Source organism: Trichechus manatus, unplaced genomic scaffold, assembly GCF_000243295.1.
Source record: "Trichechus manatus latirostris isolate Lorelei unplaced genomic scaffold, TriManLat1.0 scaffold00232, whole genome shotgun sequence".
Classification (NCBI taxonomy): domain Eukaryota; kingdom Metazoa; phylum Chordata; class Mammalia; order Sirenia; family Trichechidae; genus Trichechus; species Trichechus manatus.
In genome coordinates, this window is record NW_004444168.1 from 2,181,379 (window position 1) to 2,199,029 (window position 17,651).

A 17,651-nucleotide genomic window follows, 5' to 3' on the forward strand; every position below is an offset into this window, starting at 1 on the left:
TACTCCAAATGAAAAATATATAATCCCATTAATATCTATTAAAGTGTTCTTACAGATCACTAAGGCAAAGTCCTTTGATCCAGTAGAAAAACTGGCAATTGGTATGAACAAGCAAGTCATATAAAATATTATTTTTTAATAAATATATATATAACATTCCCAATCTCATAAATAATTACATTTAATATAAAACACAAATGAGATGCATTATTTATCAGATTGGCAAAAACTTAAAAAGATTGATAACCAATTCTGTGAAGGGTTGGAGGAAATAAGAACTGTTACAACTATTTTAGAAGCATTTACTGTATAATGTTCTTAGAGTCTAATTAGGCAATATGCATCCAAATGCAAAATGGACATACCCATTGCCCAGCGGGTCCATATCTAGAAAATTCTCCAAATACACAGTTATACAGATGAACAAAGAGATAGAATATACACTACAGTAACATTTATAATATTGAAAAGCTGGTACCAGTTTAAATTTTACTAAAGGAAATGGTTTTAAATTTGTAGTATGTCCATACAATGGAAAGTATGCAGCCATTAAAAAGAGTGAGGTAAATCTATATGTGTGGGAATCAAAAGATGCCAAAATATATATGTAAAGTGAAAAAAAAAGTAAATTACCGTACATTGTTAGTATATGCAATTAAGGTTGATTTCATATTCATACAGGTATTTGCATAAAAATACTGGAAGAGTACACACTATTAAAAGCAATATTTATGGGGAGAGATTTTAGAGTGGAGAGGGGACAGATGCTTTAACCTTTAACCTCATACATATATAAGTTGTTTTTTTTTTTACAAAAAAACCTTTCATTATAATAAAATATTAAAAATTAATTACAGGCTGGTTATTTTACATATACAATGCAACATTAATAAAAATCCACCTGGGATTTATTTTTACTTACTAACATAATTTTAAGACATATTTTATTTTAAATAAAACAGTTAAAAATATATAAGGAAAGTATTTAAAATGATAATAAAGAAGGGGACTATGCTTTTTTTGAGTTAAAGAAAAAATGACATGATTAACTTAGATTTATCAAATTCATATATACATAAAATAAAGAAGTAAATAAATTACTTATTGTATTGCTGATCAAGAATAAATATACACATAGAGCAGAATGTATAACCCCAAAATAAACTATAATTTTTATGAAACTTATGAAATTAAATAAAAATCAGCGAGAAAATACCAGTTTATCCCATAAATAGTTTGGAAATCATTTGTTATTTATTGTAGAATAATTCAGCTGGAGAAAAAAATTCATACTAAATAAAATAAAATTCCTTCTGAATCAAAAAGATAAATGTAAATCAAATTACAAGAAAATACCTAAATTATATAACTAATTATCTATCTGAAATCTGTATGCAGATGGAGTTTTTAAGAACATTTAGGTGAAAAAGTAGCAATAAATATTAAGTAAGGGAGAAAGAGAAAACTACCAAAATAGACTAGAAACAAGGCAAATAAATAAGACTTAGAAAAACAGGGGTAAATATTAAGGTAACCACAAAGGAAGCTAACAATCCTACACAACAAAATGAAAAACATAAAGACTCAGCAAATATGAAATCAACAACAATGAAAAAGATGAAAAGAAAATACATAAACAAAAGTGACTCAGCACAGAAAATTAAGTGGAACAAAGAAACTGTCAACAACACACAAAAAAAGAAATCAAAATGACAGCACTAAACTCATACCTATCAACAATTACGCTGCATGTAAATGGACTAAATGCACCAATAAAGAGATGGAGAATGGCAGAATGGATAAAACAACATGATCTGTCTATATGCTGCCTACAAGAGACACACCTTAGACTTAAAAAGACACAAACAAACTAAAACTCAAAGGAAGAAAAAAATATATCAAGCAAACAACACTCAGAAAACAGCAGGAGTGGTAATATTAATCTCTGACAAAATAGACTTTAAAGTAAAATCCACCACAAAGGGTAAGGAAGGACACTATATAATGATTAAAGGGTCAATACACCATAATAAAAATTATAATAAATATTTACCTACCCAATGACAGGGCTCCAAAATACATAAAAACAAACTCTAACAGCACTGAAAAGAGAGACAGACAGCTACACAATAGTAGTAGCAGACTTCAAAACACCACTTTCGGTGAAGGAGAAAACATCCAGAAAGAAGCTCAACAAAGATACGGAAGAGCTAAATGCTACAATCAATCAACTTGATATCATAGACATATACGGAACAGTCTACTCAACAGCAGCCAAGTATACTTTCTTTTCCAATGCACATGGAACGTTCTCCACAATAGACCACATATTAGGCCATAAAGCAAGCCTTAACAGAATCCAAAGCATTGAAATATTACAAAGCATCTTTTCTGACCATAAAGCCATAAAAGCAGAAATCAATAACAGAAAAAGCAGCGGAAAAGAATCAAACACATGGAAACTGAACAACACCTTGCTCAAAGACTACTGGGTTCTGGAAGTAATTAAGGATGGAATAAAGCAATTCATAGAAGAAAATGAAAACACATCCTACCAGAAACTTTGGGACAAAACAAAAGCAGTGCTCAGAGGTCAGTTTATAGCAATGAATGCACACATCCAAAAAGAAGAAAGGGCATAATCAAAACATTAACCCTACAACTGGAACAAGGAGAAAGAGAGCAACAAAAGAAGCCCTTGGCCACCAGAAGAAAGGAAATAATAAGAATTAGAGCAGAATTAAATGAAATAGACAATAGAAAAACAATCGAAAGAGTTAACAAGACCAAAAGCCAGTTCTTTGAAAAGATCAACAAAATTGATAAACCATTGGCCAAACTGACAAAAGAAAAACAGGAGAGGAAGCAGATAATACATATAAGAAGTGAGATGGATGATATCACAAAAGATCCAAATGAAATTAAAAAAATCATAACAGAATACTATGAAAAATTGTACTCGAACAAATTTGAAAACATAGAGGAAATGGACAAATTTCTAGAAACTCACTACTGACCTAAACTAACACAAACAGAGGTACAACAACTAAATAAACCCATAACAAAGGAGGAGATTGAAAAGGTAATTAAAAAACCCCCACCAAAAAAAAAGCCCTGGCCCTGACAGTTTCACTGTAGAATTCTACCAAACTTTCAGAGAAGAGTTAACATCACTACTACTAAAGGTATTTCAGAGCCTAGCAAAGGATGGAATACTCCCAAACTCATTCTATGAAGCCAGCATAACCCTGATACCCAAACCAGGTAAAGACACCAGAAAAAAAGAAAATTACAGACTAATATCCCTCATAAACATTGACACAAAAATCCTCAACAAAATTCTAGCCAATAGAATTCAGCAACATATCAAAAAAATAATTCACCATGATCAAGGGGGATTTATACCAGGTATAGAGGGATGGTTGAACATTGGAAAAATAATCTATGTAATCCATCATGTAAATAAAACCAAAGAACCACATGATCTTATCAATTGATGCAGAAAAGACATTTGACAAAGTCCAACAACCATTCATGATAAAAACTCTCAACAAAATAGGAATAGAAGGGAAATTTCTCATCATAACTAGGGGCATTTATACAAAGCCAACAGACAACACCATCCTAAATGGAGAGAGTTTGAAAGCATTCCCCTTGAGGACAGGAACCAAACAAGGATGCCCTTTATCACCACTCTTATTCAACATTGTGCTGGAGATCCTAGCCAGAGCAATTAAGTTAGAAAAAGGGCATTGAAATCTGTAGGGAAGAAGTAAAAGTATCTCTATTTGCAGATGGTATGATCTTATACACAGGAAACCCCAAAGAAAACTACTGGAACTAATAGAAGATTTCAGCAAAGTATCAAGATACAAGATAAACATACAAAAATCAGCTGGATTCCCCTACACCAACAAAGAGAACTTCCAAGAGGAAATCACCAAATCAATACTTAGGAATAAATCTAACCAAAGATGTAAAAGACTTATACAATGAAAACTACAAGACACTACTGGAAGAAACCAAAAGAGACCCAAATAAGTGGAAAAACATACCTTGATCATGGATAGGAAGACTTAACATTGTGAAAATGTCAATTCTATCCAAAGTGATCTACAGATACAATGCAATCCCAATTGCAATTCTAATTGCATTTTTTAATGAGATAGAGAAAACTAATCACCAGCTTCATATGGAAAGGGAAGAGGCCCCAGATAAGTAATGCAGTACTCAAGAAGAAGAACAAAGTGAGAGGCCTCACACTACCTGATTTTAGAATCTATCATACTGCCATGATAGTCAAAACAACCTGGTACTGGTACAATAGATACATAGACCAATGGAACAGAATTGAGAATCTAGACATAAATTCATCCACCTATGAGCAGATGATATTTGACAAAGGCCCAAAGTCCATTAACTGGGGAAAAGACAGTCTCTTTAACAAATGGTGCTGGCATAACTGGATATCCATCTGCAAAAAGCTGAAACAAGATGCATACCTCACACCATGCACAAAAACTAACTCAAAATGGATCAAAGACTTAAATATAAAATCAAAAACGATAACGATCATGGAAGAAAAAATAGGGGCAATGCTAGAAGCCCTAACACATGGCATAAACAGAATACAAACCATAAGTAACAATGAACTAACACCAGAAGATAAACTAGATAACTGGGAGCTCCTAAAAATCAAACACTTATGTGCATCAAAAGACTTCACCAAAAGAGTCAAAAGACAACCTACAGACTGGGAAAAAAATTTTGGCTACAACAAATCTAATCAGTGTCTAATCTCTAAATTTTACAAGACACTACAAAACCTCAACAACAAAAAGACAAATAACTCAATTAAAAAATGGGCAAAGGATATGAACAGGCACTTCACCAAAGAAGATATTCAGGTGGCTAACAGACACATGAAGAAATGCTCACAATCATTAGCCATTAGAGAAATGCAAATCAAAACTACAATGAGATACCATCTCACCCCAACAAGGCTAGCATTAATCCAAAAAACACCAAATAATAAATGTTGGAGAAGTTGTGGAGAGACTACACTTCTGCGGGAATGTAAAATGGTACAACCACTTTGGAAATTGATTTGGCGCTTCCTTAAAAAGCTAGAAATAGAAGTGCCATAAGATCCAGCAATCCCATTCCTTGAAATATATCCTAGAGAAATAAGAGCCGTCACAAGTATAGATATATGCACATCCATGTTCATTGCAGCACTGTTCACAATAGCAAAAAGATGGAAACAACCTAGGTGCCCTTCAACAGATGAATGGATAAACAAATTATGATATGATCACACAATGGAATACTACGCAATGATAAAGAACAACAATGAAGCCGTGAAACATCTTATAACATGGAGGAATCTGGAAGGCATTATGCTGAGTGAATTTAGTCAGTCACAAAAGGACAAATATTGTATAAGACAACTATTATAAGAACTTAAGAAAAGGTTTAAACAGAGAAGAAACATTCTTTGATGGTTATGAGGGTGGGGAAGGAGGGAGAGGGTTATTCAGTAACTAGATAGTAGATAAGAATTATCTTTGTTGAAGGAAAGGACAGCACACACTACAGGGGATGTCAGCACAACTGGACTAAACCCAAACTAAGAAGTTTCCTGAATACAACCAAACACTTTGAGGGACAGAATAGCAGGGGTGGGGGTCTGGGGACTATGCTTTCAGCGGACATCTAGGTCAATTAGCATAACAAAGTTTATTAAGAAAATGTTCTGTATCCTACGTTGGTGAGTGGCATTTGGGGTCTTATAAGCTAGCGAGTGACCATGTAAGATGCATGAATTCATCCCAACCCACCTGGAGTAAAGAAGAATGAACAACACCAAAGTTGCAAGAAAAGTATTAGCCCAAGAGACAGAAAGGGCCACGTAAACCAGAGACTGCATCAGCCTGAGACCAGAAGAACTAGGTGGTGCCTGGCTACCACCAATGACCACCCTGACAGGGAACACAACAGAGAGTCCCTGATGGTGCAAGAGAAAAATGGCGTGCAGAACTCAAATTCTAGTAAAAATACCAGATTTAATGGTCTGACTGAGACTGGAGGAACCCCAGAAAAAATGGCCCCTGATTGTCTGTCAACCCAGAAGTAAAACCATTCCCAAGGCTAACTCTTCAGACAAAGATTAGACTGGACTATGAGACATAAAATGGTACTTGTGAAGAGTGTGCTTCTTAGCCCAAGTAGATATATAAGACTAAATGGGCAGCTCCTGTCTGGAGGTGAGATGAGAAGGCAGAGAGGGTCAGGAGCCGGTTGAATGGACACGGGAAAACAGGGGTGGAAAGGAGGAGTGTGCTGTCACAGTATAGGGAGAGCAATTAGGATCACATAACAATGTATGTACAAATTTTTGTATGAGAGACTATCTTGAATTATAAACTTTCACTTAAAGTACAACAATTAAAAACAAAGACTAGAAAATAATTCCAAGGACCATAGCAATGGAAAAACTTCTAAATGTAATAAAAGCTGCTTTAAGAGGCAAAACTTTTGTCTTAAGCACACTGTTAATTAAATATGAAATAATTAAGTATACTAAACATCCAAAAATTGGAAATCAATGATTTTAGAAAAGAAAAAAGTTGTAAACATAATCAGTGGAGTTGAGTCTCTAAAGTCACCAGTGAATTACATAAACATGATCATTCAAATTAAGATAAAAAAGATAAAATTTTTTCCTAATGATAAAATATATTTTCTAACAAAGATATTTTATAAATAAATTCTAATGTTTTGAAAATTATGGTAAAATTAATAATATTTAGGAAAGCATACTAATATGATTCAAGAATAATCAGAAAATCTAAATAAACAAATTTACATGAAATAAAATGAAAAGATTGTCAGACCTACCTTTTTCCAAATGGTGCCTTGACTAGACAATTTAATCAATTATATCTTCTTACTTTTAAAGAGTAGATAATTCCTGTAGCATACAATTGATCTCTGAGCAAATACGAAACCTAAAAATCTTCTAGATTTATTTCAAAGGTTATTATAACTCTTTTGTAAAAATATAAATACATTTATTTATTAATTCATTTAAACATTTTTTTAAAGTCCTTGTATGTATCCAGAATTGGGTCAAATGAGAACAAATTTCTCTGTAAACAAATAGTGGTATTGTTGTGAGGTGCCATTGAGTCAATTCCAACTCGTCGTGACCCCATGTGACAGAGTAAAATTGACCTGTAGGGTTTTTAGGCTGTAATCTTTACAGGAGAAGAGGACTTTCTCACTGGAGTGAGAACAGCCAACCTTTCAGTTAGCAGCCCAGACTTCATTGTTGTGCCACCAGGGCTCCTTTATAGTATGATAATTGTCATAGTGAGGTAGATAATGGTAGCCTGAATTAATGCTACAGAAGTAAAGATGGAGAGTAATAAATAGATTTCTGAGATATAAGAACACACAATTGAGAGACAGCAGTGATAGAGAGAAGAGTAGTCAAGGATATTGAAACATCAGCAAACTCTTCCATCTCCATGGACATTTAAACCAAGTGTTTTTGTTTTTGTTGTGGTCCCCAGTTTATCTCCTGATTTTAGTGAATATTTTTGAAGGCTCTTCAAAATATAACCATTTGTTACTATCTACGAAAGTAAGCAAATGGACATTAACCTGAAAACACATTCCCTGAATGTATCATTAGTATTGACATTGTTAGATCTCTTACTGACCTCATACCTGGAATACACACCTCACAACTGAAGAATTTGCATACAACTCATGGTTCTCTACCTAACCAGACCTCATGGTTTTATTGACACTATTGTAGGCATGTAGTTCTTAGATATCACTTAGAGACCTTTCATGATTTCCTCTGCCCAGTCTTAGACAAGTATTATGTTAACTGACACCCAAGCCCGGATGAAAACAAAATAGGAAAGAGATCATAAAGACTATAAGTCAAAAGGGACAACTTTAGTCCATCAAATGCATCACTCAGCTCCTGAGAGTATTCTTGTTTGAAATTCTCCACACACATTTGATCTTGGACCTTCTTTCAGCTTAGTCCATTTTGTCTCTTCCCCTAGCTAACTTTCACTCATTCTTCTGGTCTAAGTTTATATGATACCTTCCTCCGCAAGCTTTCCCAGCCAGTATCCACACTAGGCAATGTTTCTAGGTACTCTCACGGCACTCTGCATTATTCATTCGGAGCAATCATTACACTAGTTTAATTGTATTTTACTTATCTTTATCACTTAATGAACTGTAAACTTTAAGAGGACAGAAATCATACATGTTTATTTCATTGTTGTTTCCCTAGAACAGTGCCTGGTGCAGAGTGTTCAACAAATACTTACTGAATAAATGAGTGAAGGGAAGTGTAGCACCAATAGATTTGCACATCCAGTAGTGCTGTGACTACAGTTTACTTATGTTCCTCACCCTATGATTCATCTACCTCTCCCTCAATGCTGCACCCACAGACTACCATAGTAGTACATGGTGGGCTCCTAAACTTAGACTCTGGCAAATAGAAGATCTGAAAGAGTAAGAAAATTTGCTTCCCATATTAAAATATTCCTGAACTAGATATAGACTTTCATCAATGAACCCAGGGAATCTACAGTCACAACCCAATGAAAAATGGTCTGGAAGGAAGGGCACAACTAGATGTGTGAAATTAATAGCATCTCTCTCACTTCCCTTCAAAGTTTTAGACATAGTAGAAAGGTCCTTGGCTTTACATTTCTACTGTTTATTGAATCTTTCCTTTTGTAACTAACGATGCATTCTCTTTAATCTACTAATTCTGTCTCTCTGCCTTTGTTCACAGTCCCTTTTTATCTGAACAGTATTTTGTCTTCGGCATATATTCTCCTCCCACCTTATTTACTGGTGTCTGCCTAGTTGATGAGCATTATTCTCTTCTCCTCTAAGGCTAGGGTTACTGCAAAGACATATCCATGCACAGTCTCCCCCAGTGCTAAACTAATTAAACACAGGACAGGGATTTCAGTAATATCTTCATTGTACACTCTAGTAATCCATGCCTTGTTTTTATTTTTCTTATTGTGTTGAGTGTGTCCATGTGAAGATTTCCCATTTGTCCCTTTTAAGGACAGAAGTGTCTATGATTGGTCCATGGGTCACAGAAGGACTGTAGTAAGATTCATTCATAATGCAAATGTTCTACTCCATTCAGTATATGTGCTTCTCCATGATGCTGGGGGTAGTGGTTATATTAGTGCTTGCCTTCATAATCCCAAAAGAACAACAAGACATTCAGTCACAAATGTACTCACATATACAAACCTCTGCTTGCACACATTAAAGAACCTAAAAGGCTCTGAGGTAGCCTATCAGACGTCAATCTCCAAATGGCTGTTGCTAATCTGGTATTCCTAAGTCTACCATAAGTAACATATTCTCTTTAATTTTTCTTACATAAGTAAGGTTAGAAATTTTTACCTTAAAAAAAAAAAAAAAAAGAAAAAAAGAAAGCAAATGTTTTGAGGGAAGCAGCAAGAGGGACTCAGAATTCATCTCCTAATAGATACTCCCTTTTCACCCTATTTCCTTACCACGAGCATTACTTCTAGAACCTATACCCAAAGTTCTAATCTTGGATTTTTCTATTTCCTGGAGTCCAACAGCTCCTCACCACCCTCTTTTCTTTCCAACAGCTCTACTCCTCATCAGCTCTACTCCACACCAGTTCTACACTGCCTCCCATCAGTTTATACCTTGGAGATTCTGATCCTGGAACTGCTTTGCAAAAGCAGTGTAATGACCAGAGAGTGCAGAAACACAGCAGGCAAAAGATGGACCAAAGGACAAGACAACCAGTCCCAGGGTCAGGAAGGATAGACACAGAGACAAAAGAGACGTACATAGGATCATGCTCACAGTAAGAAGGAACAAAAACAGAGCCTGGAGGAGTTATGTGTAAATGTTCATCCCTAGACTTCTCTGGGAATTAGAGACAAGTTAGAAGGGAGGACCTCCGAGCCAGGGGAAATATGGGCCCCAGATCCCAAGGTCCCAAGTCTCAGTGTATGACATAAGCAAGAATTCAAACACATTAACCCTTTCCCAGCCTAGGAGCTTACATTTTCTCTCATATTAGTGTTGACTAAGAAATTTTGGAGCCCTGGTGACTTAGTAGTTAAGAGCTTGCCTGCTAACCAAAAGATCCAGGAAGGTAGAATACCTAAGTCTCAACAGGGTCTTGACATAGCTTGACCAGCAACTTGATAAAGAAGCCTGGCAATAATTAGATCTACCATGTCCCCAGTCCAGTCTAGAACTCCTCAAACTCCTTGTGCAGGGACTATTTCATCTTCTGCTGAATGCCTGACAAAGCTTATTTCACAATGGGTGCTCAATGAATGACTGTTGAATTGAAGTAAATCCCCACCTGGCTTTAGATAATAAAACCCTGGTGACAGTACTCACTGTGGCTGCCATCTCCCCAAACATGAAGAGGACTCTCTTTTCAGATACTTTCTCCAATGTCCAGTCTTGCTTGACAGTTCTCTCCATGTTCTTTCAGTGGTGAATCATCATTAACATTGTGCTGACAACTTGTACCAGGAAAGGTTATGGAAGATCCATAGACACATCCAAACTCCCTGAGGGATTGAATTGCTGGGCAGAGGGCTGTGGGGACCATGGTCTCAGGGAACATCTAGCTCAACTGGCATAACACATTTATAAAGAAAATGTTTTACATTCTACCTTGGTGAGTAGTGTCTGGGGTCTTAAAAGCCTGTGAGTAGCCATGTAAGACACTCCACTGGTGTCACCCCTTCAACAGCAAGGGAGAATGAAGAAAACAAGATACAAGGGAAAGATTAGTCCAAAGGACTAATGGACCACAACTACCACGGCCTCTATCAGACTGAGTCCAGTACTAGATACTGCCCGGCTACCACCACTGACTGCTCTGACTGGGATCACAACAGAGGGTCCTGGACAGAGCTGGAGAAAAATGTAGAAAAAAATTCTAACTCCAAAAAAAGACCAGACTTACTGGCCTGACAGAGACTGGAGAAACCCTGAGAGTATGGCCTCCAGACACCCTTTTAGCTCAGTAATGAAGTCACTCCTGAGGTTCCCCATTCAGCCAAAACAAGACTTACGGGGCACAACAGCCCAGGGACAAGGACTAGAAGGCAGGAGGGGACAGGAAAGCTGGTAATAGGTAGCCCAAAGTTAAGAAGGGACAGTGTTGACATGTTGTGGGGTTGTTAACCATTGTCATAAAACAATATGCGTACTAACTGTTTAATGACAGACTATTTCTTCTGTAAACCTTCATCTAAAATACAATTAAAAAAATTAAGAAAACATTGTGCTGAGTCCATCATTTAGAGTTCAATTTATTAATCTGTCTCTGTGGGACAAAATCTCTAGCACAAAGTACAGGCAGTTCTGAAAATTATTGATACTTGGCCTGGGTATTTAGTCCAATATTTCCAACAGCAAAACTGCCTCCACATAACCTCCCATCACTCCAACAAGGAAGTCTAGTTTCAGGGTATTGTAATGGCCAAAAATATGAAATATATTCCTTGTTCTCCCTGTTTTTTTTTCTTTATGTTGTAACAAAATATTTCACTCCTCTGGAAATCAGTTTCCACATTTGTGAAATGGGAGTAATAACTTGGAAATTTTTATTTCAAAGAAGATTTCTGAGAAATAAGTGAGGATAACAGCTATAAACTTACTGTCTTTTTCCATGATTCTCCAGAATCATCTTTCTCATAAGGTTGCGTTATAAAGCCCACTATATAAAATAGCAATTTCATTCACTTATTAAGGCTCATTTGTTTCAATTCATTTATTCTGCAAATATTTATTGAGTGCCTATTATGTGCTAGGAATTTTGCATGTTGTGGGAATACAATAATAAACAAGGCAGACACTGATCTGATTCTCAATGACCAGATGATGGGGATAGATATGAAACAACTAATTATACAAGAAATCACTTCATTAAAGTTGCGATAAGTGCTAAAAAAAAAAAAAAGTACATTGTACAGTAAGAACATATAGAAGAGATACTAATCTAGTATGCAGGAGCAAAAATGGAATATTTGAAGAAAGCTTTTTAATTGAAACCTAAGTAGGAGTTGGCCAAGCAAAGAGAAGTAAAGAATACTACAGGAAGAAGGGACAAGGAGAAGTTTGGTGCATTTGAGAAGCTGAAAGTAGGAGAGTATGGCAGGAATATTGTCTTTATCCATTAATGTCTTCCCTGTGAGGTCTTTTCTCCAACTTCTCTAAAATACACAGTTAACTTCATCAAGATTCCGGGGGTATTTTTCCAGGTGAGTGAAGTGGAGCAACAGGTGAGTTTAGGATATAAGCAAAACAATGACTGAAATAATGAATGTTATGAGTTGAATTGTGTTCCTCAAAAATATGTATTGTAAATTCTAACCCCTATACCTGTGGTTATAATCCCATTTGGGAATTTTTGTTATGTTAATGAGGCAGTATTAGTGTAGAAACCAAAACCAAACCTATTGCTGTCGAGTCGATTCTGACTCATAGTGTTAGTGTAGAGTGTATCTTAAATCAATCTCTTTTGAGATATGAAAAGAACGGATAGAGCAGTCGACAAAACAAGCAAGCAGAGGTGGGGGAAGATAGATGCCAAACCACATGACAAACCCCAAGGAAGAGAAGCTCAAAAGAAAGAAGGACTTTCCTTGAGAGCCCTACATTCAGCCCTCTAGCCTCCTAAACTATGAGAAAATAAATTTCTGTTCGTTAAAGCCATCCACTTATGGTATTTTTGTTATAGCAGCACTAGATAACTAAGACAATAAACTATGAAATTTAAGCTGTATAGAGAGGGAAGAAAGGAAAAGTTGGGGACAATGGCATGGAGGGAGGTTTTTCTGATGAAGTTTGAACGTGCATGAGACATTTATTGGGAACACATGGTATGCTGGGTATTTCCGTAGGGCAGAGTATAAGATGCCAAGGACTAAATTTCTGCCTTCAAGGAGCTACAATATAGGTGTGGTTAGATAAATATGTAAACATACATGTAACTATTTTAATGGTGGCATTAAGTATAGAAGATTTTCATTCTTCCTATCCCTCCTGCCTTTTCTTTGCACATGAGTAGGAAATTTCAGATTAATAATAGTTACAGCTTTATTTTATGTCTTCCTACGTTATATACAATTTCACCAAATCAATTTTACCTAAAGTTCTCTTTTGTTGGCCCTTCCCAGTTACTGCATTGTCTTCAAAGAGAAAAGGAGAATAAATTTGTCCTGGACCTGCTTGGTCTTCACTCCATAGACAATAGGATTTAGAACAGGAGGGATGGCCACATAGAGGTTGGCAAATAGGATGAGCACATGCCTAGGGACATTGTGCCCAAAACAATGAGCAAGAATGGAGAAAAAGGCAGGTGTATAAAACATGAGGATGACACACACATGGGACCCACAGGTGCTAAGGGCCTTTTGGCGGGCACCCTGGGATGAGAGCTGAAAGACAGCATGGAGGATGAAGGTGTAGGAAACAGCAATAAAGATCACATTTGAGATGAGTGTCATGAGTGGTACAGCAAATCCATACCAAATGTTGAGAGGAAAGTCGAGCACCTCCTACATGCTCACAGTATGTGTGTGGGATGATCCTTGTCCTACAGAAGGGCAATCGTTTCAGCAGAAAAACAACTGGAAGGATGACAGAGCAGCTCCTCACAACAATGCTCACCACAAGCTTGATGATCACCTGTGGAGTCAGGATGGTGTTATGTCTCAAGGGGAAGCAGATGGCCACATAGCGATCAAATGCCATAGCCAACAGGATGGCGGAGTCCACTACAGAGCTGAAGTGGAGAAAGAACATTCGAGTGAGACAACCAGAGAAAGTTATTTCCTGGGAGCCAAGCCAGAGGTTACTGAGCAGTTTGGGCACTGTGGTAGTGGATAAGATGAGATCTGTGGTGGCCAGCATAGAGAGGAAGAAAAACATGGGCTCATGAAGGCTGCGCTCAACTGCAATGAGGTAGAGGAGGATGCAATTGCCCACGATAGCCACCAGATAGATGATACAAAAGGGAATCCCAATCCAGAAGCAGATCTTCTCCAGGCCAGGTATGCCAAGAAAGATAAAGGAACCAGGGTTGTAACAGCTCAAGTTATACATGGCCTCTTCAGTCAGGGATCCACTGGGTCTTGAGCCCTGAGGGCAAACCAACTGTCAATATGGGCTATGAAAGCTAACAATTCCGCTCTGGTACTGAAAGTGCTTAGGGATTCAAACTGTCATGTTCAGAGTTCCTAAATTAAAAGTACCTCCTGTCCCCTGGATGAGCTGGCACCTATAGAATTGGCTAGCTATTCCTCCTTCTCTTTTCCATGGACCTCACCACTTCATTTCTTTACATATTTACTAATAAGCCATATGGAATGGTTATTTTTGTAGGTCAAAATAGCTGAAGATCAACAATTTCATGATTAAACCTAAATAAATAACAGTATTCATTTCTCAATGCAAATTATTTAGGATGGGTCTTCATTCAAAAGGAAAACACGAGGTATAAAGAGAAGCAGAAAGAGAGAGAGAAGGAGAGGGCTCAGGAAGAAGAAGACAGAGAGAAAACGAGAATGATACAAATATTTAAAATATCAGATGGGATAAACTATGTTTCAGACATTGGGTTTGATACAATAAACTGAATACTTTGGATAAAACTGGAAGAAAAAGTAAAAAATGTCTGCCTTGAACATTATGCCCTTTCAGGATATATATAGGATCAAATTGACAACAGCAACTCAAAAGATGAGACAGAAACCTTAGGGGGCAGTGAGTTTATGTTAATGGGGGAGGAACAACTCAAACGGAGGGTGAGAATGATTGCACAACTCAAAGAATGTAATCAGTGTCACTGAATTATACATGTAGAAACTGTTGAATTAGTGTATGTTTTGCTGTGTATATTCTTAACAACAACAACAAAATAAATAAATATATACATTTTAAACTAGAGAGGAGAAAAAGATGAAAGTGGAAGGAAAAAGAAAGGCAGATTCCTGTTGTTGAATGGTGCATGAGGTTTTCTTACACAGGAATTGAAATATGGTTCAGATTAGGATGTCTGCTTACTGGTGTATGAATATAAGAGAATGAATCCACCAGAAAACACACAGGGAAAAGGAAGCAACATTCCCTTGAGTCAGGCAGTGAGCAGTGGACTCAGGGGATGATGTGCGACCTCAGGGGCAATGCCCTACACTTTGAAGATCTCTGTTCCCTAAGGTTAGTAAAGGAGAGACAGCTCTACCCATCAGTGAGTCAGCAGCGTCTCTGTAACAGGTATCAGCCAGTGTGATTTGACCCAGGAAGTCAAGCAGAGCAAATTCTCACCTCCTGGAGATGAGATAAAAAATAATTAACTTTCTTGCCTCAGTGTTTTTATTTCTGGTCTGCCAGTGCTTGGACCTCATCTGTGGGAACCTCCAGCTTTGCACTAAACAAAGCTGACTTTTGGAGGTGGCTTTTGCTCTGAAAATGCACTGAGTTCTAAGTTTGTGGGATCTATTTTATAAAGTACTTTTGGTAAGGGAAGGGAAGGGAATTAGTAATTCTGATAGTGGGGAGCACAGGATAGGAGAGGCACGGAAGAATATGGGCCTTCCTTAGAACAGTTTTGGAGAACTTGGTTCTTTTCCTTCCCAACAAATATAAAAAATCATTCAAAAAGCTTTTAAGGAAAAGGGGTGGATTTGGTAAGCAAGCCATACCAGTTCTATATTACTGTGTTTGGCAGAGATCAGGAGTTTTGCAGAGAAGGGAACAGTGGGCTGGAGCCATGTAGGTTATTGTGACTTCTCTATCAGGACTCTCATCAAAGCTTTACAAAGTGAGCTTCCCTGGCTTAGTGGACAGTTTTATCATTGATAGAGTCCTTAATTAGCCAAGGTGGACAAATTACATCTACCTCGAAGAACTGTAACTAGCTCCCACTGTCCAAATGCAGCCTTCCATATGATGCATGTTCTAAGTTACATCACCAAATCTGATGCAGAATGAACTCTACAAACACTGGAAATCAAACTTAGAATAATGATGTATAGCAACAGAGAATCTTCATGAAATCTTCCCTAAAACAATGGCCACATAATCACCTGTGGACTGAAAAGTAGGTAGACTGAGAAAGCCCCAACATGCCTGTATGATTTAGGCTAGATTGCAGCTCAGTTTACAGAGCACAGGTTCACTGCCCCCTCACAGGAAGCCTATCTCCTCAGTGTTACAGGGAATACAAATAAAGGACAGGAAAATAAACTACTAATTATTAACACTGCAATGGAAGGTTTTTAAAAAATCCAATCTAAGATCTGTTGCTTCAGTCAAAACCTATTCTGCTATTCTGACCTCATTTCTTACCGGAGTCCTTTCCTTCTAAATTCTCTACTATATCACTGGTCAGCTTAGCCGGTGTGTGCTTGAAATAAATAATCACCCACCAAGGTCGATCTCCTTATTATGGAATCATTGGTGCCAGAAGGATCCCTTCCTCCCAGGGTCATGGCCTCCAGGGCACAGCTCCCACTTGGACACTGAGTAAACTCAATGCTACATTCTTTGATAAAATCCCAGAGCCAGTGTGATGTTTTCCTCCTGCCTCAGTGACTGTGGTTTTTAACTCACCAGACTCTGTCTTCTATCTCTTGCTTTACAGGATTACTGGAAGGACCTATTTAGAAGGAAGCACATAAAATTTTAGACTGTGAACAATTCTGGTAAATGGTGAAATGAAAACATTTATTCATTTTCCCATGTTCCCACGAGATAGAACACAGGTTATCTGTGTACCTACATTTCTCAGTCCCAGAAGAGGGATGAAATCAACCACATTAACTCCTTTTCTCTTGACATGAATTACAGCTTTGGGGTTTTAGAAGACTGTGGATATTGAATCCTTAGGAGATTCAGACCTAGACAAGTCAGACACAGTCAGCTGAGACAGAAACCTAAGAAGCATAAAAATGTTCCTATACTTGCTATATTCCTTAATTAGTCTATCTGTATAACCCTACACAAATACCAGATGTTTAAATTAAAATTTTCTGTAGTTTTTTTTTATTGTAATCTAGACAAAGGTTTACAGAACAAATAGTTTCTCATTAAGAGTATACATATTGTTTTATGACATTGGTTAACAACCCCACGACATAGCAACACTCTCCCTTTTGACCTTGGAGGACTTTTTCTTTCTTTTTTTTTTTTTTTTGGTGAAAATATACATAGCCAAAGTTGCACCATTTCAAAGCTTTTCCATGTATAATTCAGGGACATTGATTACATTATTCCAGTTGTGCTGCTATTCTCACTATCCTTTTCAAAATTATTCCATCACCATTATCTTCAACTCACTGCCCCCTAGGCTTCCAATCAAACTTTTTGAGTTGCTGTTGTCAGTTTGGTCTCACATAGATAATTTTTTTTTTTTACCTTAGATGAAGGTTTACAGAACAGTTTCTCATTAAGCAGTACACATATTGCCCTATGACAATGGTTAACAACCCCACGACATGTCAACACTGTCCCTTCTCAACCTTGGGTTCCCTATCACCAGCTTTCCTGTCCCCTCCTGCCTTCTAGTCCTTGTCCTT

At 37.0% G+C, this 17,651-nt stretch overlaps 1 protein-coding gene across 1 annotated transcript; it reads right to left on the reverse strand.

Annotated features, from left to right (window-relative positions):
- Window positions 1–13,191: 13,191 nt before the first annotated feature.
- Window positions 13,192–14,178, reverse strand: LOC101346796 (olfactory receptor 52H1-like). Its single transcript, XM_012559269.2, is given in 2 exon segments — window positions 13,192–13,611; window positions 13,613–14,178. Coding segments are annotated over 2 exon segments (927 nt in total). The 3' UTR covers window positions 13,192–13,250.
- Between the last annotated feature and the right edge of the window lie 3,473 nt (window positions 14,179–17,651).